Source organism: Tachysurus fulvidraco, chromosome 10 (assembly GCF_022655615.1).
Source record: "Tachysurus fulvidraco isolate hzauxx_2018 chromosome 10, HZAU_PFXX_2.0, whole genome shotgun sequence".
In the NCBI taxonomy this organism is placed as follows: Eukaryota; Metazoa; Chordata; class Actinopteri; order Siluriformes; family Bagridae; genus Tachysurus; species Tachysurus fulvidraco.
Window position 1 is genome coordinate 21,236,235 of NC_062527.1, and position 27,500 is coordinate 21,263,734.

General features: G+C 42.7%; 1 protein-coding gene across 8 annotated transcripts in view; it reads left to right on the top strand.

The window, feature by feature from the left end:
• trappc9 (trafficking protein particle complex subunit 9) overlaps positions 1-27,500 on the top strand; it is a 209,727-nt gene that overhangs the window by 138,996 nt on the left and 43,231 nt on the right. For all 8 annotated transcript variants that reach the window (XM_047819251.1, XM_047819249.1, XM_047819252.1 and 5 more), the window contains 2 exons: positions 2,886-3,039; positions 6,373-6,463. In XM_047819251.1, coding sequence (XP_047675207.1) covers positions 2,886-3,039; positions 6,373-6,463 — 245 coding nt within the window. The remainder of the gene's footprint in view (positions 1-2,885; positions 3,040-6,372; positions 6,464-27,500) is intronic.

Here is a 27,500-nt window from a genome sequence, read left to right on the forward strand (position 1 = left end):
TAGTGTACTGTTAGCTGGTGTAGTTGTTGTAGCTGTATTAGTGTATTGTTAGCTGTTGTAGCAGTATTATTGTACTGTTCGGTGGTGTAGTTGTTGTAGCAGTATTATTGTACATAGAGGCCAGAGTTTGTGTATCAGTAATGGGTTCAGTCTGTGTTGGTTATTGCCTGTGTATCAGTAGTGGGTTCAGTCTGTGTTGGTTATTTCCTGTGTATCAGTAATGGGTTCAGTCTGTGTTGGTTATTGCCTGTGTATCAGTAGTGGGTTCAGTCTGTGTTGGTTATTTCCTGTGTATCAGTAATGGGTTCAGTCTGTGTTGGTTATTGCCTGTGTATCAGTAGTGGGTTCAGCCTGTGTTGGTTATTGCCTGTGTATCAGTAATGGGTTCAGTCTGTGTTGGTTATTGCCTGTGTATCAGTAGTGGGTTCAGCCTGTGTTGGTTATTGCCTGTGTATCAGTAGTGGGTTCAGTCTGTGTTGGTTATTGCCTGTGTATCAGTAATGGGTTCAGTCTGTGTTGGTTATTGCCTGTGTATCAGTAGTGGGTTCAGTCTGTGTTGGTTATTGCCTGTGTATCAGTAATGGATCAGCCTGTGTTGGTTATTGCCTGTGTATCAGTAGTGGGTTCAGTCTGTGTTGGTTATTGCCTTTGTATCAGTAATGGGTTCAGTCTGTGTTGGTTATTGCCTGTGTATCAGTAGTGGGTTCAGTCTGTGTTGGTTATTGCCTGTGTATCAGTAATGGTTTCAGTCTGTGTTGGTTATTGCCTGTGTATCAGTAATGGTTCAGTCTGTGTTGGTTATTGCCTGTGTATCAGTAATGGATCAGCCTGTGTTGGTTATTGCCTGTGTATCAGTAATGGATCAGCCTGTGTTGGTTATTGCCTGTGTATCAGTAGTGGGTTCAGTCTGTGTTGGTTATTGCCTGTGTATCAGTAATGGATCAGCCTGTGTTGGTTATTGTCTGTGTATCAGTAATGGATCAGCCTGTGTTGGTTATTGCCTGTGTATCAGTAGTGGTTTCAGTCTGTGTTGGTTATTGCCTTTGTATCAGTAATGGGTTCAGTCTGTGTTGGTTATTGCCTGTGTATCAGTAATGGATCAGCCTGTGTTGGTTATTGCCTTTGTATCAGTAGTGGGTTCAGTCTGTGTTGGTTATTGCCTGTGTATCGGTAATGGTTCAGTCCGTGTTGGTTATTGCCTGTGTATCAGTAATGGTTCAGTCTGTGTTGGTTAGTGCCTGTGTATCAGTAGTGGGTTCAGTCTGTGTTGGTTATTGCCTGTGTATCAGTAATGGGTTCAGTCTGTGTTGGTTATTGCCTGTGTATCAGTAATGGATCAGCCTGTGTTGGTTATTGCCTTTGTATCAGTAATGGATCAGTCTGTGTCGGTTATTGCCTGTGTATCACTGATGGTTCAGCCTGTGTTGGTTATTGCCTGTGTATCAGTAGTGGGTTCAGTCTGTGTTGGTTATTGCCTGTGCATCAGTAGTGGGTTCAGTCTGTGTTGGTTATTGCCTTTGTATCAGTAATTGTTCAGTCTGTGTTGGTTATTGCCTGTGTATCTGTAGTGGGTTCAGTCTGTGTTGGTTATTGCCTGTGTATCAGTAATGGATATTTCTGTGTTGGTTATTGTCTGTGTATCACTGATGGTTCAGCCTGTGTTGGTTATTTCCTGTGTATCAGTAGTGGGTTCAGTCTGTGTTGGTTATTGCCTGTGTATCAGTAATGGGTTCAGTCTGTGTTGGTTATTGCCTGTGTATCAGTAATGGGTTCAGTCTGTGTTGGTTATTGCATGTGTATCACTGATGGATCAGTCTGTGTTGGTTATTTCCTGTGTATCACTGATGGTTCAGCCTGTGTTGGTTATTTCCTGTGTATCAGTAGTGGGTTCAGTCTGTGTTGGTTATTGCCTGTGTATCACTGATGGTTCAGCCTGTGTTGGTTATTGCCTGTGTATCACTGATGGATCAGTCTGTGTTGGTTATTGCCTGTGTATCAGTAATGGATCAGTCTGTGTTGGTTATTGCCTGTGCATCAGTAATGGATCAGTCTGTGTTGGTTATTGCCTGTGTACAGTTCAGTAGCACAGTTAGTACCATGAGCTGGACTTCACTATCACTAACAGTCCCACTGAGGAAATCTCACTTGTCATCAGAATCACTGCTACCGGAAAGTTCCACAGTAACACCCTGCTCTTCTGAACACTGTGTCATAAGGATGGTAAATAATTTACTTAATCACGTGTGTGTGTCCTTCTATCTGTCTGTATCCACACACACACACACACACACACACACACACACACACACACACACACACACACACACACTAACAGCACACAATCCCCTTTGAAGGTCAGTGAGTCAGAGCAGGCATATGGACTGTAGCAGCTTGTCCTGCACATGGATGCACACACGTGTGGGTGGAAAAGTGCACAGTGCAACTCTCGCTCTTCTCTTTGTGTGCTTCAGTAATTCAATCAAGTGACCAGAGACAGACGCAGAGGAAATTGGGGGAAAAATACGTCTAAATCATCGATCATACACCGTCCTGGAGACACAGATTGATAGATGAATCCGGATGCATCGTACTTGTGATCTCCACACGTTTGCGCTTGGAGTGCAAGAATCGAACTATAAATAAACCTTAAAATAACGAGAGATTGTTAAATCTTAATATTTCTTAAGTGTATTTTTACTGGCTGTATCTTAACCCTAATTCTGCCTGTAGTGCACTAAGTTGTGTACATCACTTATATTGTACCTTATGTAGTGAAATGGAAGCCATTTTGGATTAATTCAAACGTAAAATGGAGGATTTTATCTCCCTCTCACTGTGTGTGTGTGTGTGTGTGTGTGTGTGTGTGTGTGTGTGTGTGTATACAGGATGGCCATCCAGGTGGATAAGTTTGACTTTGAGAGTCTGCCGCTGCCGTCCCACGATGCCATGCAACAGAGCAGCGTGCATGAGCGGGAGGAGGAGAAGCAGCAGGTTCAGGGAGGACACATCAACAGTACACTGCAGCTGCGCTGGACCATTATATCCTTAACAAACACAGCTTTAACTCTACACAACTCTCGTTAGGATTCTCTATAGTAATATCAGTCATATGGGGGCACGGTGGCTTAGTGGTTAGCACGTTCACCTCACACCTCCAGGGTTGGGGGTTCGATTACCGCCTCCGCCTTGTGTGTGTGGAGTTTGCATGTTCTCCCCGTGCCTCGGGGGTTTCCTCCTGGTACTCCGGTTTCCTCCCCCGGTCCAAAGACATGCATGGTAGGTTGATTGGCATCTCTGGAAAAATTGTCCGTAGTGTGTGAGTGTGTGAGTGAATGAGAGTGTGTGTGTGTGCCCTGTGATGGGTTGGCACTCCGTCCAGGGTGTATCCTGCCTCGATGCCCGATGACGCCTGAGATAGGCACAGGCTCCCCGTGACCCGAGAAGTTCGGATAAGCGGTAGAATATGAATGAATGAATCAATTAGTCTCGACTCCCACTTTGTGCTTTCAGTCTTTTTAAACTCTATTCTAATTCTAATATAAACTCTGACACCGCAGGCTCATCCTTTCTCTTTCATTATATTCTATTACATTATAATTTTTTTTAATCTAGTTTCTTAGTTTTATTCATTATCTTTCATCCGTACATCTCTAATTAAACCTGTGTATTCTTTTTCTATTTCTAAATTCTATTATAAATTTAAATCTCTTTGATGTTTTAAACAACCTGAGACTATTAACTCAGAATTCTTCCACATATGAATGTTGTGTGTGTGTGTGTGTGTGTGTGTGTATGTGTGATGTGTATATTCTCTGAGGGTGACGATCCAACATCTGTCTTTAGCATCTGCCACTGTGCTGATCTCCCATGTACAGACATATGGGTGTGTGTTTGTGCGTGCGTGCGTGTGTGTGTGTGTGTGTGTGTGTGTGTGTGTGTGTGTGTGTGTGTGTGAAGAGGATGTATCATAGATCATAATGATGGAGTGTAGCATCTCCACTGAAGTGCAGACAGACCCTTTATTCCTGTGGAGTGACCTTTGAACTTTCCTCTTGTCAGCTCAGCACTCTCTTTGTTCTGACAGCGTGTGCATACCCTCTTACACACACACACACACACACACACACACACACACACACACACACTATCTCTCTCTCTCACTCACTCAGTAAGTGTGTGATGGATGTACCGCTGTTTGTACATATGTGTGTTCAGGTCGTTATCATTACTACCCATGGTCACGTTTAGGGGAATGAGAACCATGTGGAACTTTCCAGAAGTGTTTAGTGAGAGAAGAGAATAGAGCTTCAGAGAGCACAGCAGAGGTTCTGGATCTGCTGCCATAGTAACCGTGTTCTTTGTGGTTTCCCGACTGACCGAGCGGCTCCCGGGGTCATCGGGCTCGGGAAATCCATCAGTGATGTAACATCACGCTCCCTCCGGTTTATATGTTTACTTCAAGATGGATGACCAAGTCTTAGACCGCTTATCCTACACTAACGTTAACCGTGAGAATTCACCAACATTTTGAACATCTATCTCGTTTTTATGATCCGCTTTCGGAGAGCTTCTACTCTACAGGACAGATGTTCAATTAAAATAATATAAATCTCACCCCACTTTCACGCGTTCCACCAATTTGAGAAACGTCTACATCAAGTCAACTTGAGAACATTTGGACTTTTGTAGTCATGAAAACTACCGTAAAGTTTCTTATGGCTTTCCCAAGCGGATCATATAGAAAGCTAAGCTAGCGAAAGAAAAGTCGCCCTGCGTGTGAGAGCTGAAGTATGGAGGGAAAGCTGGACGATATAAAGTATCGGCTGGTGAGAGTTCGGCTCTGGGCAGCGGAATAAAAGTCCGTCTTCTTCATATTTTAGCGCTTTATAGGCGCTTAAGGGCGGCGTTTATCGGCTGCTCTCGGGTTTGGGAGTTTGTGTGTATGAGCCGTGTGGCAGCGTGTGGGCAGAGAGGCCCTTAGAATATAATAAACTGCTAAATGGAGTGCACAGGGAGCAACTCAGAGAGAGAGAGAGAGAGAGAGAGAGAGAGAGAGAGAGAGAGAGAGAGAGAGAGAGAGAGAGAGAGAGTATATTTCATCTCTGCAACATGAAAGACAAAGAAAATGGGTATGAATGGGTAAGAAGAATGTGAAAGTGATGGAAGGAGAGCATGAGTGACATGATGGACAATGAGGATGGAGGGAGCAGAGTGTGAAAGAGTGTGAGGAGTGAGTGAAAGAAGTAAAGAAAGAAAGAAGGAAAGAAAGAAAGAAAGAGAGTGAGTAAGTGAGTAATAAACGTAAGCAGACAACGGGAGTAGCAGGCAAAGGAGGAAAGTTGGAGGAATTGGTCAGAGATGGGATGAGAAGAAAGGATAGGAGAAGGAGGACTGTGTGATGGAGAGAGAAATGGAATGATGGATAGAAAAAAATGATAGATTGAGAGAGAGAGAAAGAAAGAGACAGACAGACTAAAGATGTAACCAAATCAAAGACAGAGATGAAGGGAAAAAGGACAAGTGTCTATGTGACTGTTCCCTGTGGGAGAGTGAATCCAAGTTCACACCAAGCTCTGAGTTCATTATATCCCTGTCACACACACACACACACACACACACACACACACACACACACACACACACACACACACACACACACACACAATCTATGATGATGAGGGCAAAATCAGATCAGGTGATCAGCCATAGTTAATTGAACTGAGTAAGATGGATGTATGATGCAGCTATATATAGATGTGGGATGGCACAGTCTGGTCTGTATCAGGCTTATTTCATCACCACATCTCCACTTTGGGACGAGGGCATTGTGTTCAGCATCATCAGTGAGGACCAGAAGAGAAGCGTCTGCGTATCCGTCTGTGTTTAATGCTGTTAGTTTGAATAAAACAAGGAGAATAGAAATAAATACAATTTCTTTTGAATCCAACCATGACAGGATTTAAAATCTGAATAGACATGATGATGAGAGCAGGCACTCCAGGAGCTGCTGTGTGTGTGTGTGTGTGTGTGTGTGTGTGTGTGTGTGTGTGTGTGTGTGTGTGTGTGTGTGTGTGTGTGTGTGTGTGTGTGTGTGTGTGTGTGTGTGTGTTTTGTTATGGACTTGGACTCTGCTTTGAGTGGATTAAGGTGTTTAGGACAGATGGCCTTGCCTTGTGTTTGTTTGCTGTTCCCCGAATGACAATTCTCTCTCTCTCTCTCTCTCTCTCTCTCTCTCTCTCTCCCTCCCTCTCCCTCTCCCTCTCTCCGTCCACCATTCCATTAAATCCTCCACTTCTATCTCCTCTGCTGTGTTTGAGTAACTCAGTGTTTCAGTTGTGGGTAATGGTGTGTTCCTTAACTGTGTGTGTGTACCCATCTCTGAAGAGACAGGGTGAAGCGAGTGTGGAGGGTGTCCTCAACCAGCTCGTCCTGGAGCACCTTCAGCTCGCACCACTACAGTGGGGTAAGTGATGTGTCCACTGTTACAGCATGTTATTTACTACAACACAGTTACACCACACTACTGAATACAGCACAGTTACACCACAATACTGAATACAGCACAGTTACACCACACTACTAAATACAGCACAGTTACACCACAATACTGAATACATCACAATTACACCACAATACTGAATACACCACAGTTACTCCACACTACTGACTACAGCACAGTTACACCACACTACTGAATACAGCACAGTTACTCCACACTACTGACTACAGCACAGTTACACCACACTACTGAATACAGCACAGTTACACCACACTACTGAATACAGCACAGTTACACCACACTACTGAATACAGCACAGTTACACCACACTGCTGAATACAGCACAGTTACACCACACTGCTGAATACAGCACAGTTACACCACAATACTGAATACAGCACAGTTACACCACAATACTGAATACACCACAGTTACTCCACACTACTGACTACAGCACAGTTACACCACACTACTGAATACAGCACAGTTACACCACACTACTGAATACAGCACAGTTACACCACACTACTGAATACACCACAGTTACACCACACTACTGAATACAGCGCAGTTACACCACAATACTGAATACAGCACAGTTACACCACAATACTGAATACACCACAGTTACACCACACTACTGAATACAGCACAGTTACACCACACTAGTAAATACAGTACAGTTACACCACACTGCTGAATACAGCACAGTTACACCACACTACTGAATACAGCACAGTTACACCACACTACTGAATACAGCACAGTTACACCACACTGCTGAATACAGCACAGTTACACCACACTGCTGAATACAGCACAGTTACACCACAATACTGAATACAGCACAGTTACACCACAATACTGAATACAGCATAGTTACACCACGATACTGAATACAGCACAGTTACACCACACGACTGAATACAGCACAGTTACACCACACTGCTGAATACAGCACAGTTACACCACACTGCTGAATACAGCACAGTTACACCACACTACTGAATACAGCACAGTTACACCACACTACTGAATGCAGCACAGTTACACCACACTACTGAATACAGCACAGTTACACCACACTGCTGAATACAGCACAGTTACATCACACTGCTGAATACACCGCTGTTACACCACACTGCTGAATACAGCACAGTTATACCACACTACTGAATACACCACAGTTACACCACACTACTGACTACAGCACAGTTACTCCACACTACTGACTACAGCACAGTTACACCACAATACTGAATACAGCACAGTTACACCACACTGCTGAATACAGCACAGTTACACCACACTGCTGAATACAGCACAGTTACACCACACTACTGAATACACCACAGTTACACCACACTACTGAATACAGCGCAGTTACACCACAATACTGAATACAGCACAGTTACACCACAATACTGAATACACCACAGTTACACCACACTACTGAATACAGCACAGTTACACCACACTAGTAAATACAGTACAGTTACACCACACTGCTGAATACAGCACAGTTACACCACAATACTGAATACAGCACAGTTACACCACAATACTGAATACACCACAGTTACTCCACACTACTGACTACAGCACAGTTACACCACACTACTGACTACAGCACAGTTACACCACACTGCTGAATACAGCACAGTTACACCACACTGCTGAATACAGCACAGTTACACCACACTACTGAATACAGCACAGTTACACCACACTACTGAATACAGCACAGTTACACCACACCGCTGAATACAGCACAGTTACACCACACTGCTGAATACAGCACAGTTACACCACAATACTGAATACAGCACAGTTACACCACAATACTGAATACAGCATAGTTACACCACGATACTGAATACAGCACAGTTACACCACACGACTGAATACAGCACAGTTACACCACACTGCTGAATACAGCACAGTTACACCACACTACTGAATACAGCACAGTTACACCACACTACTGAATGCAGCACAGTTACACCACACTGCTGAATACAGCACAGTTACACCACACTGCTGAATACAGCACAGTTACACCACACTGCTGAATACAGCACAGTTACACCACACTGCTGAATACAGCACAGTTATACCACACTACTGAATACACCACAGTTACACCACACTACTGACTACAGCACAGTTACTCCACACTACTGACTACAGCACAGTTACACCACACTGCTGAATACAGCACAGTTACACCACACTGCTGAATACAGCACAGTTACACCACACTACTGAATACAGCACAGTTACACCACACTACTGAATACACCACAGTTACACCACACTACTGAATACAGCGCAGTTACACCACAATACTGAATACAGCACAGTTACACCACAATACTGAATACACCACAGTTACACCACACTACTGAATACAGCACAGTTACACCACACTAGTAAATACAGTACAGTTACACCACACTGCTGAATACAGCACAGTTACACCACAATACTGAATACAGCACAGTTACACCACACTACTGAATACAGCACAGTTACACCACACTGCTGAATACAGCACAGTTACACCACACTGCTGAATACAGCACAGTTACACCACAATACTGAATACAGCACAGTTACACCACAATACTGAATACAGCATAGTTACACCACGATACTGAATACAGCACAGTTACACCACACGACTGAATACAGCACAGTTACACCACACTGCTGAATACAGCACAGTTACACCACACTGCTGAATACAGCACAGTTACACCACACTACTGAATACAGCACAGTTACACCACACTACTGAATGCAGCACAGTTACACCACACTACTGAATACAGCACAGTTACACCACACTGCTGAATACAGCACAGTTACATCACACTGCTGAATACACCGCTGTTACACCACACTGCTGAATACAGCACAGTTATACCACACTACTGAATACACCACAGTTACACCACACTACTGACTACAGCACAGTTACTCCACACTACTGACTACAGCACAGTTACACCACAATACTGAATACAGCACAGTTACACCACACTGCTGAATACAGCACAGTTACACCACACTGCTGAATACAGCACAGTTACACCACACTACTGAATACACCACAGTTACACCACACTACTGAATACAGCACAGTTACACCACACTGCTGAATACAGCACAGTTACACCACAATACTGAATACACCACAGTTACACCACACTACTGAATACAGCACAGTTACACCACACTAGTAAATACAGTACAGTTACACCACACTGCTGAATACAGCACAGTTACACCACAATACTGAATACAGCACAGTTACACCACAATACTGAATACACCACAGTTACTCCACACTACTGACTACAGCACAGTTACACCACACTACTGACTACAGCACAGTTACACCACACTGCTGAATACAGCACAGTTACACCACACTGCTGAATACAGCACAGTTACACCACACTACTGAATACAGCACAGTTACACCACACTACTGAATACAGCACAGTTACACCACACTACTGAATACAGCACAGTTACACCACACTGCTGAATACAGCACAGTTACACCACACTACTGAATACAGCACAGTTACACCACACTACTGAATACAGCACAGTTACACCACACTACTGAATACAGCACAGTTACACCACACCGCTGAATACAGCACAGTTACACCACACTGCTGAATACAGCACAGTTACACCACACTACTGAATACAGCACAGTTACACCACACTACTGAATGCAGCACAGTTACACCACACTACTGAATACAGCACAGTTACACCACACTGCTGAATACAGCACAGTTACATCACACTGCTGAATACACCGCTGTTACACCACACTGCTGAATACAGCACAGTTATACCACACTACTGAATACACCACAGTTACACCACACTACTGACTACAGCACAGTTACTCCACACTACTGACTACAGCACAGTTACACCACAATACTGAATACAGCGCAGTTACACCACAATACTGAATACAGCACAGTTACACCACAATACTGAATACACCACAGTTACACCACACTACTGAATACAGCACAGTTACACCACACTAGTAAATACAGTACAGTTACACCACACTGCTGAATACAGCACAGTTACACCACAATACTGAATACAGCACAGTTACACCACAATACTGAATACACCACAGTTACTCCACACTACTGACTACAGCACAGTCACACCACACTACTGACTACAGCACAGTTACACCACACTGCTGAATACAGCACAGTTACACCACACTGCTGAATACAGCACAGTTACACCACACTACTGAATACAGCACAGTTACACCACACTACTGAATACAGCACAGTTACACCACACTGCTGAATACAGCACAGTTACACCACACTGCTGAATACAGCACAGTTACACCACACTACTGAATACAGCACAGTTACACCACAATACTGAATGCAGCACAGTTACACCACACTACTGAATACAGCAGAGTTACACCACACTGCTTAATACAGCACAGTTACATCACACTGCTGAATACACCGCTGTTACACCACACTGCTGAATACAGCACAGTTATACCACACTACTGAATACACCACAGTTACACCACACTACTGACTACAGCACAGTTACTCCACACTACTGACTACAGCACAGTTACACCACAATACTGAATACAGCGCAGTTACACCACAATACTGAATACAGCGCAGTTACACCACAATACTGAATACACCACAGTTACACCACACTACTGAATACAGCACAGTTACACCACACTAGTAAATACAGTACAGTTACACCACACTGCTGAATACAGCACAGTTACACCACAATACTGAATACAGCACAGTTACACCACAATACTGAATACACCACAGTTACTCCACACTACTGACTACAGCACAGTCACACCACACTACTGACTACAGCACAGTTACACCACACTGCTGAATACAGCACAGTTACACCACACTGCTGAATACAGCACAGTTACACCACACTACTGAATACAGCACAGTTACACCACACTACTGAATACAGCACAGTTACACCACACTGCTGAATACAGCACAGTTACACCACACTACTGAATACAGCACAGTTACACCACAATACTGAATGCAGCACAGTTACACCACACTACTGAATACAGCAGAGTTACACCACACTGCTTAATACAGCACAGTTACATCACACTGCTGAATACACCGCTGTTACACCACACTGCTGAATACAGCACAGTTATACCACACTACTGAATACACCACAGTTACACCACACTACTGACTACAGCACAGTTACATCACACTGCTGAATACAGCACAGTTACACAACACTGCTGAATACAGCACAGTTACATCACACTGCTGAATACACCGCTGTTACACCACACTGCTTAACACAGCACAGTTACACCACACTACTGAATACAGCACAGTTACACTGTGAGTGTCTTGACAGGTAAGTTCTTCATTTTGAAGCACGCAACATTCCACAATAAACTTGCACAAATCCCACATGCTATTGAGATGTTTTAGGGTGGTTCCTGGTATAACATTGCACTTTACACTTCAGAGGTAATTCATGGACTCTTTTTAATGTCGGTCTCCATCCACACCTGTGGCCAGAAGAGATTACCTTCCTTACCTGTCCTGTACTTGCACCTGTGTGGATGCAGATGTTGCAGAATATTTCAGCAGATCAAATGTTTATCACGATAAAAAAAACAGCTATAATTCGATGACACTGATTCTCTAAACATTAGCCATCATGGTTTCTTTAAACGATTTATCTGAAATCAGCTCATCAGTCCAGAGACAAGCCAATAGCTCAGAAAGAAAAGCACGATCCTGGACTTTACTAGACTCTTTTTTTTAACAGTATTTAACTTCTCTGCTTTAAGAGATTAACTGATGGTATTGAATTTTAAAATCCCGCAAAGAAAACTAATGTTTAAAGACAAGCACTGGGCAGAGAAGGGATGGGATGTACAGTAGGTTCTCCTGGAATATATAAATGTCTATGCAGACCATCTTAATCTCTTCATGTCTGCTGTTAATCTCCAACGAATAGACACTTCTGCTGAATTTTATATGTACTGTTGTAAAACCATTCCAGGAAGCTGAAGGAATCTTTTCATTATAATCCCTGATCCCTTCTGAATTCAGTGTTAAGTACAGGGATGGATGTAGGGACGTGGTAGCCTAGAGGTTAAGGTGTTCGGCTACCAATCGGAAGGTTGTGAGTTCGATTCCTACATCCACCAGGTTCCCACTGCTACCCTCACCCTCGATCTTAACCCTCAATTGCTCAGTTGTATAAAAATGAGATAAAAATGTAAGTTGCTCTATGCAGTCCGAAGTACAGGTGCTGGAAACGAGGTTCTTCCTCATGGTTTCTTTGCCGTACCGTACCCGTGTGCACAGTCACTGCTGCTTTTCTGATCTCTAGTGGTGGAGTTTTGGGTGTGTTACAATGATGCCCCATGGTCAGCTTCCGGTAGAGCAGTATCAGACCCAGAGAAGACCCCGGATATGCTGGAGAGATTGTCATACAGTTAGGTTGGGAATCGTTGGAGAGCTGGAATCTGTGACCATCTTTTTACAAGGGAACACAAAAAAGAAAATGTAGCACAAACACATCCATGCTGTACTCATATTACATGCTCATATTCCTCTGATGCTAACTATTCACCTCCTGGCTTGCATTGATTTTTTAACAGTGTTAGTTTCTCTTCATTTCTGTAAGGTCTCCGCAGGGGCACAGGGTTCCCTAATCAGCACACACTGCCACTGAATGTCATTCCGTTGCTTTTTAGCATTTGGGGGGAAAATGCACATGATTAACATTAATAAGAATTAAGAGCATCCCGGTGCCTTTGTCTTGTCACTCTTATGAATAGGACCTTTATTTCTTAAAAGCAACGCATTATCCTGCCTTAAGAACCGAGATTACAAAACATGCTTTTAGCCGGCTCTTTTAGCCTGAGTTTGTCAGAAATATTTTTTTTTCATTCTGGTTCATTGTCTTGAGCAAAAGATTACAGTCAGCTTGTCGTGTGATGTTCCCGATGCTGCGAGAGGAGACGAGTGTGTCTGAGAGTTTGGTGAACAGAACGAAAGGGTTTTATAATCATCCCACTCTTTTGAAGATGTACCGTTCACACCTTGTACGGTATATGAAATACTTGCCTTGCTAAAATGCACTTTCATTGAAAATGATGTTTATTTGGAGACTGAAAGGTGAATTATTGCTTTAATCAGTGCCGCCCTGAGCTTATTTTAAACCCGCAGACACAAACAAAACCTTCACACTACTTATTTTCTCCTTAAGCATTCTCAGTGCTCTTTATTCCAGTATGGCTCCCAGTGCTACGGAATATAAGGTCTATCAACAACTTAAATAAATGCTTGGATACTTTTTTTTTTTTTTTTTTTTAAGTTTCTTATCTACTTTTTCTATTCTCTGTCTAATGAATGCAATGTGGCCTGAAAATCAAATATAAACCCGATTCTCGCTCGTTATTCATGTCTGACATGCGCGGAAGAAGCTCTTCAGAAGCAAATCTAATGTGCATTGGCCTTTACACAGGCCTCTAACCTCTCTTTTTGTCATGCTTCCCTCTCCTATCTAATCACACTCATGTTTCATTATTGGGAATTCTGATGGCATTAACGAGCCGATTCCTTGGAAACCTGGCTCCGCTCAGATGTCACATCGATGACTCGTTCTTGCTCTGCGAAATCTAACGTGCGTCAATAATATTGGACAACAGAGCACTTTTGTTTGGATGGCATGTCTTTGTTTAGCGCCATACTAATGAGGTTTGCAGCTTCTGCTTTGTAAATCCTCCATATGAAGTGCGGCCAGGCATGCTTTCATCTCCCTGATGAGTTCCCAGTCGTGACTCTGCATTTTTTTATTTTTTATTTTTTGCTGCATTTAGTAGTTTGTTCCTGTGCCTGTGGAGGTAGAGGTCATACCATACAAAGCAAACGATAGGCTAGGTTGGTCTTCGGTGGACATCTTGAAATGAATGTACTGGTGGGTGAAAAGTAAGAGCTGCAGGATGCGTCGTTTAGATTATTAGCACGTTTATGGCAGATCGGAATTTCAGTACATGTTTTTTACAATCAGCGTCTCACAAGCTCTGACTTTACAGTGTGTGAAACCACGCTATAAACAAGGAAATGGTGTGATACAGCCAGATATCAAGTGGACTGTTTTTCTATAGCAGCACGACAAGTACTGTGAGAAATTGTTTAAAGTTAACTGTTTAAATTGTTATGTGACACATCATACTTTTAAATCCCACACGAACCGCCAATTGCAGTGGTGGCACAAGCGGTTAAGGCTCCGGGTTGTTGATCGGAGGATCGGGGTTCAAGCTCCAGCACTGTCACGCTGCCACTGTTGGGCCCTCGAGTAAGGCCCTTAATCCTCTGCTCTAGGGGCAATGTATCATGGCTAACCCTGGGTTCTGACAACAACCTTCAAAGTTGGGATACATGAAGAAAGAATACAGAACTTGTCACTATATACAGTATAATGATTATTTGTTTGTCTTTGTTAAACACTGTGGGTCTTCGGTTAAACTCATGCCATCGTGTTTTAACTGATTGATACATGGACCGATTATGCTGCACCTGTGTTTGGACGTGTTCTGCATAATCACATACTGAGAGAGCATGCATACCCCTACTGCTGCCGGTGGTCTTCAAAAAGTTGTTACTTATTCTGCTAATTATGGGAGACACATGATGGGTCATCTCTGAGACTCCAGCCGCTTTCATCATCCTCCCGAAGCATGATGGATAGGTGAGGGGGAGGGAGAGAGGGGTGTGTGTGAGAGAGAGAGAAAGAGAGAGAGAGAGAGAGAGAGAGAGAGAGAGAGAGAGAGAGAGAGAGAGAGAGAGAGAGAGAGAGAGAGAATCATCATGGGGGAAAAAACAGAAGGAACGATAGAGCTTTAACAGTTTCAGAAATATGCTGATGAGCTTTGATTGTTTGAGCTGAGTGACAGCAGCAGATGAACCCAGCGGGTGTTACTCAAATTAAATTCCAAAACCATTAGTCTTGGGTCTTAGCACAAGTCCTGTAGATGATCAACCCCCTCCACAGGCATTAAAGTGGAGGCAGGGTATGTATTGGGAGAGGTGAGTGTTCTACTGCTGAAACACAATGTACTTTTGTGACAATGGAACCTCATGAATGGTTTCATTTTAAGTAACTCTGCATGAATATTTTAAAGGCGCGAGTGAGAATGACTTATAGGAGAATTACCTGACAGCGTGTGCAGGTTATTTTATAATGTAAACCCCATTTATCAACTTCACTTTCCCGAACGAGGCTGGGAGAACATGAGAGGGAGAGAGCGAGAGAGAATGAATGAAGTGAACAACCTCCTTCAGCAACATACTGAGGTTTGAACCAGGTATAAGGAGTTCATGCAGAGATACTTCTTCAATATGTTTCCTAAGAGCACCAGGTCTTTAAAAAAGTAATTTCTTGATTGCACTCGAATATCCTTTCAATTTCTCAGACTGTCAAGCTGGCATATGCGCAACACTTGGCCAGCATTAACATAGAAGATTAGGAACATACTGAAAAGTGATCATTGTCTTGTGTTCATGTAGAAGATTCTGTTCATCCCATAAGCTCCTGGTATACATCCTTTATATAGCAAATCTGATGCACAGAGCCATTGTTCCAGACTGCTATCAGCTGTGCGGTAATACACTTGTTCTTTGGGTGAATCCTTAAAGCCCTACAGCAAAAAAAAAAAAGTATTTCAGCTGGTAAATAAAAAAGAACTCTAGATGATTTTTTTTTTTTTGGAAACCCTCAAAAGCTCTTGAGCAGTACTTCTGCGGATCACCTGGTGTTCTTTTACATACGCAGGGTTCAGTCTGTTTGAAAGGAACCCTGGTGTGTAATACACCTTTATACGGGTTTGTGTGCATACTAAAGTAACGTCTGAAATCATGGTCTTCTTCAATTGTGGGCTTTACTGCAGTGAAGAAGACAATTAAACAGGTCCTGGGTTGTGGGTTACATATTTTGTTTTGTAAATGTGAGCTGCTAAACTGAGCCACAAGGTGCAAATTAACCTGGAATGTTCTGGAGATTTGGACCGATGATTGGATCTGGATACAATCTTGGTACAAAATACTTGTTGAGCAATTGATCCCACGAAGTCGATGAGTCCACTCTGATTTGGTATCAGTTCATACTTTCAATTTATGCTTTGAGTTTTTATTGCCCCTTTTCCACCGAGGCAGTTAGAGTGCTGGTTCGGAGTCTAATTTAGAACCAGTTCTTTCTTTTTCGACAGCCAAAGAACCGGCTCTGAACCAGAAAAAGTGGTTCTTAATTAGCACCAAAACGTTGCTGGTCTAGACTTAAGAACCGCTTGTGTTGGGGGCTGTGGGCGGGGCTACTGTTAGATAATGTACCTTAAGTGTACTAATGTTTAATACACTTTTACTTTACCGCGATATGATACATTATCAGCACACATGATAGTAGGTAGCTACATACATAAGGCTAACTTTTTTCTGTGTTAATGATAAAATAATGTTCAGTACTTTCTCGAACGCAACCTCCGTTTACACAGATTACACGGAGCCGCACATACACATCTGATTTGCCGTGTTTGGATGCTAATGTAGGTTCACAAAGCCATGAGCATTAACAGTAAAGCAACATCCGCCATTGTTTTTACATAACCTTGCCGTGTAACGTGACACGTATACAGTAACGTCAGACTCGGCTCTGTGATGCTCTCTAACCGATGGAAAGACAAACAGGTTTTTAGAAGGATCGCCAGTGGAACCAACTTTGAACCAGCACTTGATTCTTTTTGGTGGAAAAGGGGTATATTTACAACCTTAAAAATGAGGGGTTGACTTGTTGAGAGAGTTTAAAAGAACAAAGAACTTATAATGATCCAAATTACAGGTTCACCCAGTATTCATTCCTGTTGTTCTACACTGTTGTTACATATATTTCTGCAATCTGTAGACAAACTAAAGAACAGAGTAACTGGTGAGAAATAGAAAGGAAGGGCAGAGGAAACATCAGTGTGATACCGCAGGTCTTCCCTTTCCCTACTCCTACCCTGCTCCAACCCTGCTAATACCCTACTCCTATCTTATTCCAACTCTGTTCCCGGTATTTGACAGACTGGTTATAGTTATGGAAGAATAAATTAGGAACTCGTAGTCCACTAGAAAGGTGGAGGCACTTGTTTGCTTAGCGAGGCGTACGGTAAGTACTGTAGCACAACATTGTTTGGGTTCGAGTCATTCCGAATGCCATACAGCTGTGCCTAAAAATGGTTGACTCTGAGCAGCATGTCTTGATTGTGTGCTGTTCTGTGCCAGGGTACCCTTAAGGGACATACTTAACCACTATTTGCTCGAGGGAAAACTAGTCCCTGCAGTCAGCTAATGAGAGAGTTGCTTTGGGCAAAAGTGTCAGCTCCGATATTATGCAAATATAATGTGGTGTAATGCGAGTCATACTGGATTTGATACGTTATAGCAAATGACTGGAAGTTTAGCTCTTTAGAGCTGTCCAGTTCTTGCATCATGATGGCACTAGTATCAGTTGGTTTTGCTTGATGTTGGCATAGACTGAAGTTCTGATTTAGATCACTAACAGGTGTGTGCACACGTCATGCTGAAATTGCAGTAATTACGAGTTTCTAACTTCTAAAAACATTTACGTTCTCTTGGAACACAACAGCGATCGGTAGCGAACTCTTTTTTTATTCTAAAAGCTTCAACACAGTAGTGTGATTTATTTATTTATTTTTTTACATAGCTGAAAAAATAGTCTAATTTCAGGATTTATTTGAATTTGTCTCTATACAATATGGATAAACATTGCGGCTTAGTGATTGAGAACATGCAAAACTCCTGATGCCAATAGCATATAACATATGGGCTGGCTAAAGGAATTTAATCAACACTTTCTGACCAATCAGAATTCAGAAATGGTTTACATTAGGTACAGCATGTTTTGACCTATTGGATTTGGGGCAGTGGTGGCTCAACTGGTTAAAGCTCTGCCACTGCTGGGCCCTTCAGCAAGGCCCTCAACTCCCCCCTGCTCCAGGGGCACTGTTTCATAGCTGCCTTTGCACTCTGAACCCAACCTCTTCATTCGGGGTATGTGAAGAAAAGAATTCCACTGTGCTGTAATGTATATGTGGCGGTAATAAAGGCTTCTATGCCCCCGTTCTATTCTATTCTATTCTATTCTATTCTATTCTATTCTAGTAAATTTGGCTAAATGCGAGCCTTTGTGACAGTTATCTAAAGTGTTTTGTAATCACGGTAACTGACATGAACGGAACAAACACTGTAAATAATACATATTGACTTTCTGAAACAGAATCTTACACAAACCAAGTTGCTTTTTAAATGTCTGGACTAATGTTCCATTTCTGGCCTCGAGTAAAGCCGATTCATCTTGGTAGCTTAGCTACTAATTGCAAGATAACCGTGTTTCTGTGAGTTACGATATCGTCTAGAGTTACACATCGGCCGTTTCTTTGCGAGATATCAGTCATGTTCCTCTAAAGGTGAGGGATTATATCATCCAGCTTGGTTGCAGGAGCAGAGATTCTGTCAACACTGCTCACCTGAAGAGAACTCGTGGATATTTTTAGAAAGTGATGTGGGCTGGTTGTCGCCGTGCAGTGATAAAATACTACCCACGTACTTCATCTCTTGCGCTCTGTCTCTCTCCAGATCTCCCCCAGTACGGCACTGTATTGCACAAATCAGGGCGGTGTCAAGAGACGCCCATCATTCTGACTGATGGCCGTAGTGGGCGGAGCTTGGTGACACAGCTCAGGCTGATTTATCTACTTGTTTTTCAGAGTTGTCACCCAGGTGCTGTCCATCATGGCGCAGTGCATACGTCTGGAGCCTCCCTGTCTATTCCGGCTCTGATTTACAGCAGGGTCTGATAAATATGGACAAAGTAAAGAGGGAAAGAGGAAGAAGGAAAGAGTGGCTTAGTTATTTTTTTTAGGCACAGTAGTATTTATTTGGTTTCATTATTAAAATTCAGCAAGTTTGTAGTGGTGCCTGTCCCTAGAATTCGAATTGAATCAGAACTTTTTTTTTCTGGTGGTATAGTGAGATATAGTGAGAGAGAAATCCTGGAGAGGAAGATATTGAGTATTAAGTGCAAAGCTTATGAGATCCTGTCACTCTGGCTGATGCAAAGAATGAAAGAAATGAAGACTGACAGAAGGAGTACTGAAAAGCTCGGTCACAGCAATAGAACAGCAATATAGAAGGACAGGACAAAAAAATGGTTCAAAAAAATTTCTTATCCTTAAAACTGCTCTGACCCGAAGCATGGACTCCAAAAGACCTCTGAAGGTGTCCTGTGGTTTCCGGCACCAAAACTTTAGCGGACATTTACTGTAAGTCCTGTAAATTTTGAGATGGAGGGCGTGGGGGGTCCCTCTGTGACTGGACGATTGTGGGTTGAGCTTGAATCTGGGATTTGGAGTCCATATCAACACCTTCAGCTCTTTGTCATGTTCTTCAAACCGTTCCTAAACAATGGTTGCTGCTGAAAGAGACCACTGCCACCAGGGAACACTGTTGCCACGAAGTGGTACTTGGTCTGCGGCAGTGTTTGGGTAGGTATGAATGTTACCCATAGCGTCACACTGCCTCTGCCTCTGCCGACTTGTCTTCTTCCCATAGTGCATCCCGGTCCCATCTCTTCTGCAGGTAGGCGACTCACCCACACACCCGGCCATCCACATAATGTAAGAAAAGATGATTCGTCACGGCATGAATACTTTATCCTTGGTTGATTTTTATGGGATGCTTTATGGGAAGAAGGCGAGTTGTTTGAGGCAGTGGGATGCTCTCTACAATGTTCTACTGGGAAACCTTGTGAATTTATCATCGTACCTAAACAACGCTTAGGTAGGTGGTACATGTTGAAGATAATGCGTTTGGTCGTGGCTCCTGAACTGCATTCAAGGGATCAGATCTAAATATCTGTGTACGTACACTCACGGATGTGAATATAATGCCTTTTTGGATATCAACCCGAGATGCAGAGTTCCATGAGATCAGAGCCTCCTGTCATGCACACTCAACCACATCTTCAGCACAATTTCCATTGACTGCATCTGATTCTGTTCTTCTTTTTTTCCTTTTGAGCCCATTTCCTAATCTCACGTCTAACAAACCAGACCGCGATGGCCGTTGATATCCTGCAGGGACGCAACACCTCCTCAGGACCAAAGGGAAACCAGACATCAGAGACATCAGCCATTTGGACCGAATAATATGGCTCCTAAGCTCGTTATTCTGCAGCCGATAAAATAGCACTTGATCCAGCGCATCCTATTAGGTTGTATTTGCTGCCTTGAAATCAGACACGATCCCGTTTCGTCCTGCTTACAGTCTGATGTTTTCAGTTCAGTTCAGTAAAATTGTAAACTCGTCCTTACATGATTTAATCGATGAATACGTAAATAGTGTACATTTCAGTGTGTCGTACAGTAGTGTGGCATTAATACTGCTCCTCACTCCAGCCAAAATCGCTCGAGGTCATAATTTGACATAAGTGAGACACGCCTCTGTTTTACTTAGACTCCGCCCCCTGTGTGTAACTGTCCTGTACCCTCTGAAAAACATTAAAACTAAGATTCACAATCTGCTATGCTTAATTTCAGTATTATTGTGTGTGTGTGTGTGTGTGTGTGTGTGTGTGTGTGTGTGTGTGTGTGTGTGTGTGTGTGTGTGTGTGTGTGTGTGTGTTTTGACTATCCCTCTTTGTTAGACATCCATGCTCATTCGCATCTGTCATGATGATCTTTCAGCATCATCACTACACACACACACACACACACACACACACTGTCCTCGTTCATTCTCCTACTACTCCCAATTTAGCTAATTAAACCGAGCAATAAGTTAAGTGGTTAAAGATGGAACAGATGAGGAAGCTCATCTCCCTGAGTAATATGAAGTGAAAGTGGAGGCGGGCCTTACAGAGATGCCATTTTTATCTGCGTCTCCTTCTAATCCGTTTCCTTTTGTTAATTATATCATTGGTTTTGATCTTTATTGATTAATCAAAGTTTATTTGTTTTTCTTTGAGTGTGACTGAGCACGTGAGAACAACAGAACGCGTGTCATAACGGTGGCGTCATTCTGCTGCTCGCTTTAACTTTCGCCTTATTTCTTATTTTAATGCCTTGATTTTTATTTCATTCTTTATTTCATTCACACACAGACATACACTCTCTCTCTCTCTCTCTCTCTCTCTCTCTCTCTCTCTCTCTCTCTCACACACACACACACACACAGTTATATGGCTTCTGTATTTATAGCAGTGTGTTTGGATTTGCACTAAAAATCTTATAAATATTTGACTCGCGGTTTCAGTAGTGGAGCACAGCTGATGCTCGACAGATGGCATATGTTTTACAGTGGACACACACACACATACACTTACACTTCATACATTTAAGCCTTTTTTCTATTTTTCACTGTTTAGTGATGAGTTAAAGTTTTCCCCAAAAGTCTGTCGGTGTGTGTGTGTGTGTGTGTGTGTGTGTGTGTGTGTGTGTGTGTGTGTGTGTGTGTGTATGTGTGTGACGTACTTTGGGTGAATTGATAATACCTGTTGGCACAGTGGGAACAGTGAGACTCCAACAGAGATAATACGCGTTTATCCTATTGCTCCGGTCATAGCCTCCTTCATATCCTCTGTGTGTGTGTGTGTGTGTGTGTGTGTGTGTGTGTGTGTGTGTGTGTGTATGTGTGTGTGTGTGTATCTGTGTGTTTGTGTGTATATTTGTGTGTGTCTGTATGTGTGCATATGATTTCCTCTCATTCTCTTCAGTAATACAGTTTTGCTTTTGAGTCCATTGAAGAGAGTGTTTGGCCCATCAGTGCTGTATTTTTGGGTGCGCTTTGATGTGTGTGTGTGTGTGTGTGTGTGTGTGTGTGTGTGTGTGTGTGTGTGTGTGTGTGTGTGTGTGTGTGTGTGTCTGTGTAGACTATTGATTTGTGATAACTGCTGGAAAATGTCTCAGAATACAAACAGCATTATCAGAGCAGCTCATTAACACAGTGTCATTAAAAGTCCATTAGAGAGCGTTCTGCTACATTCTCTCACTTTCCTTTATTTTCCTCTCTGTCATTGCCTTTGAGTGCAGTTACAATACTGAGCTGTGTTACTGAGCTCAGCTCACATTTGGTACTGTGCTGAGTTTCCCTAACATGCTGAGAAGCGTAGAGTGCTGAGTTCTGCTTAGGGACCTGGGAGTTGTACTGAATTCACCAAACTGAGATTATTACAGATCTGAGATTATTACAGATTAGTTATTAGTTACAGATCAGAGATTATTACAGATCTGAGATTATTACAGATCTGAGATTATTACAGATCTGAGATTTTTACAGATTAGATATTAGTTACAGATCAGAGATTATTACAGATCTGAGATTAGTTACAGATCTGAGATTATTACAGATTAGTTATTAGTTACAGATCAGAGATTATTACAGATCTGAGATTAGTTAGAGTTCTGAGATTATTACAGATCTGATATTAGTTACTGATCTGAGATTATTACAGATCTGAGATTATTACAGATCTGAGATTAGTTACAGATTAGAGATTATTACAGATCAGAGATTAGTTACTGATCTGAGATTATTACAGATTAGATATTAGTTACAGATCAGAGATTATTACAGATCAGAGATTATTACAGATCTGAGATTATTACAGATTAGTTATTAGTTACAGATCTGAGATTATTTACAGATCTGAGATTAGTTAGAGTTCTGAGATTATTACAGATCTGATATTAGTTACTGATCTGAGATTATTACAGATCTGAGATTATTACAGATCTGAGATTAGTTACAGATTAGAGATTATTACAGATCAGAGATTAGTTACTGATCTGAGATTATTACAGATCTGAGATTAGTTACAGATCTGAGATTAGTTACAGATTAGAGATTATTACAGATCAGAGATTAGTTGCAGATCTGAGATTATTACAGATCAGAGATTAGTTAGAGATCTGAGATTATTACAGATCTGAGATTATTACAGATTAGATATTAGTTACAGATATGAGATTATTACAGATCGGAGATTATTTACAGATCTGAGATTAGTTAGAGTTCTGAGATTATTACAGATCTGAGATTATTACAGATCTGAGATTAGTTACAGATTAGAGATTATTACAGATCAGAGATTAGTTGCAGATCTGAGATTATTTACAGATCTGAGATTAGTTAGAGTTCTGAGATTATTACAGATCTGAGATTATTACAGATCTGAGATTAGTTGCAGATCACAGATTATTACAGATCACAGATTATTACAGATCACAGATTATTACAGATCTGAGATTAGTTACAGAGTTCAGATTACAAATGAATTAAATTACGACGTTATTTGTGTATTAGTAGTAATAATAATCTGAGCATGGTCCGTAAATGGAGAGACAGATGTTAACGTGTTAAACATTAGTGTACTGAAGGTCACACTGCAGCCTGTATTTCATCTGTCTCCTGTTCGGCCAACTGGATGAAGTCACGTGGTCTTTACAAGTCATGTACAGATAGACAGAGTGCTGGTCCTTAATGCTGGATCTGAAATATCCAGCTGGTTTAAAGGCACTTGCCCGCTACATGACCGTGATGATGTCATCATGAGAGACGAGATTACAGACACGCCCTGGGACAGATGAGCACTTTCTCTCCACTTTCATGTCCTATTTTTAGCTTTCAGGATGATGTAATGAAAATGTTCTGTTCCACTTCCTCAGGATTAAAGAGGTAATAGTGTTGTAATTCAATGTACTCTGCTAAGAACTGTGTGTGTGTGCGTGTGTGTGTGCGTGTGTGTGTGTGTGTGTGTGTCTGGCTTTCTGACAGATCAAGCAGGTGAGATAATCTAGGGCTGGTTTTTTTCTACCTGTCTGTAACACTCTCTCTCACTCACACGCACACACACACACACACACACACACACTGATATCTATACTCTAACAAGGGGACAGGTGCCACATTACAGAGGACTAACTATCCTTGCTCACAAAGGTTAAGTGCTTAGTTATACACATTGTAGGGGCTGGCCTTAACATACACACACACACACACACACACACACACACACACACACACACACACACACACACACAGCCTGGATTCTGATAAGTCAGAAGGTGTTGATTAATTATCCCGAAAGGCAGCTCTGACTATAGTTATATATTATAGTTATTTATTTATATATTGAAGTGTTTGTAATAGGCTAGTGTTTCTACAGCCACAGCTATTTCACCTGGACTGAGCAGATGATCCACATAAACAGATTAAACACATGTACGCTGTTATTTAAAGTTTTCTAAAGTCAGTCAAAGGACTGTGATTTATCATCACTATCTTGTGTGTGTGTGTGTGTGTGTGTGTGTGTGTGTGTGTGTCTCATGCTTTTCAAACCACTTTGCCTTTTCTTTAAGCTCTATATCACCTATGACATGGTTTCGATTACTGCCAGTCTTTATACAGCTGAATCACACACACACACACACACATACACACACACACACACACACACACACACACACACACACAGAGAATAAGCAGGTGAGCAGATCGGTCCTGGGCCAGGTTGTAAATTGAATTAGTGTGTGACAGACGTTGCTGGCAGGAGGAAAGCGAAGCAAAACACGCTCTAAATAAGATACACAGAAAAAGAAAGAGAGCGAGAGACAGGGGAGGGGGGTGGGGGGGGGGGCTTTGGGATGTTGTTTCTTCTTCAGATGTGTGTTACGTCTTATAGCACCCACACATGATCACAGCCTTACAGCAGATGAAAAACACACACACGTGCACAGAGACGCACAAACACACACGTGCACAGAGACACACAAACACACATGTGCACAGAGACGCACAAACACACATGTGCACAGAGACACACAAACACACATGTGCACAGAGACACACACACACATACACGTGCACAGAGACACAGAGAGACACACAAACAAACACACACGTGCACAGAGACGCACAAACAAACACACACGTGGACAGAGACGCACAAACAAACACACACGTGGACAGAGACGCACACACAAACGCACACGTGCACAGAGACACACACACAAACACACACGTGCACAGAGACACACACGTGCACAGAGACACACACACAAACACACACGTGCACAGAGACACACACATGCACAGAGACACACACACAAACATACACGTGCACAGAGAGACACACACAAACACGTGCACAGAGACACACACAAACATACACGTGCACAGAGACACACACACACGTGCACAGAGACACACAAACACACACGTGCACAGAGACACACACACACAAAAACATACACGTGCACAGAGACACACACACAAACATACACGTGCACAGAGACACACACACACAAACACACACGTGCACAGAGACACACACACACAAAAACATACACGTGCACAGAGACACACACACAAACATACACGTGCACAGAGACACACACACAAACATACACGTGCACAGAGACACACACATGCACGGAGACGCAAACACACACAAACACACACACATGTGCACAGAGAGACACACACACAGATTTTAGATGGCAGACCTCGGGTTTGTGTTGAAAGGTGAAGTGACAGAATGTTGCATGTCATTTTGAACACCGCAGTGTCATGTTACTCAAATACACGTGTTCCAGTGAAGAGGGATGTGTGTGTGTGTGTGTGTGTGTGTGTGTGTGTGTGTGTGTGTGTGTGTGTGTGTGTGTGTGTGTGTGTGTGTGTTTCTGTGTGGGTTGGGTGTGTATTGGTGCTCCAGCAGTTTGCATTTTTCAGGTGTGTGTTTAAACTGTGTGTGTGTGTTAGTGTTTCAGCTGTGTGTGTGTGTGTGTGTTTCAGCTCTGTGTGTGTGTGTGTGTGTGTGTGTGTGTGTGTGTGTGTGTGTGTGTGTGTGTGTGTGTGTGTGTGTGTGTTTAAGGTGTGTGTTTAAGGTGTGTGTGACTGTATGTGTGCTCGTGCGAGTGTTTCAGCTGTTTGTGTGTGTGCGTGTGTGTGTGTGTGTGTGTGTGAGTGTTTCAGCTGTGAGTGTGAGTGTTTCAGCTGTGTGTGTGTGTGTGTGTGTGTCAGTGTTTCAGCTGTGTGTGTGTGTGTGTGTGCGTGCGTGAGTGTTTCAGCTGTGTGTGTGTGCGTGTGCGTGTGCGTGTGTGTGTGAGTGTTTCAGCTGTGTGTGTGTGTGTTTCAGTTGTGTGTGTGTGTGTGTGTGTGTGTGTGTGTGTGTGTGTGAGAGAGAGTGTTTCAGATGTGTGTGTGTTTGTGTGTGCTTGCGTGCGAGTGTTTCAGCTCTGTGTGTGTGTGTTTCAGCTGTGTGTGTGTGCGTGCGTGAGTGTTTCAGCTGTGTGTGTGTGTGTGTGTGAGTGTTTCAGCTCTGTGTGTGTGTGTGTGTGTTTCAGCTGTGTGTGTGTGCGTGCGTGAGTGTTTCAGCTGTGTGTGTGTGTGTGTGTGTGAATCAGATTGACTGAGGAATATGAGCGTGTATTGAAAACAGGTGGTTAGTATATTAGCTAATAAAGAACAGCTGGGGAATGCCTAGCATCATATCATCTCATTAAACCATAAAAATAACATTATACAACACACACACTCACACACACACACACACACACACACACACACACACACACACACACACACACACACTGATCAGAATAATAAGATGTGAATCAGTGCTGCAGTGGGTTCTGAGGTATGAGCGCTCACTGCAGTGTGTTCAGGTGCGTGTCCTGTGTGAACCACAGTTCTGTTACAGCGCCATACACCACATACAACAGCACACTCAGAGACACTTAAACACCAATGCTCAACCACACACACAGGATATGAGAGCTTAGTCACAGACACAGTCACACACAAGCATCATGGCG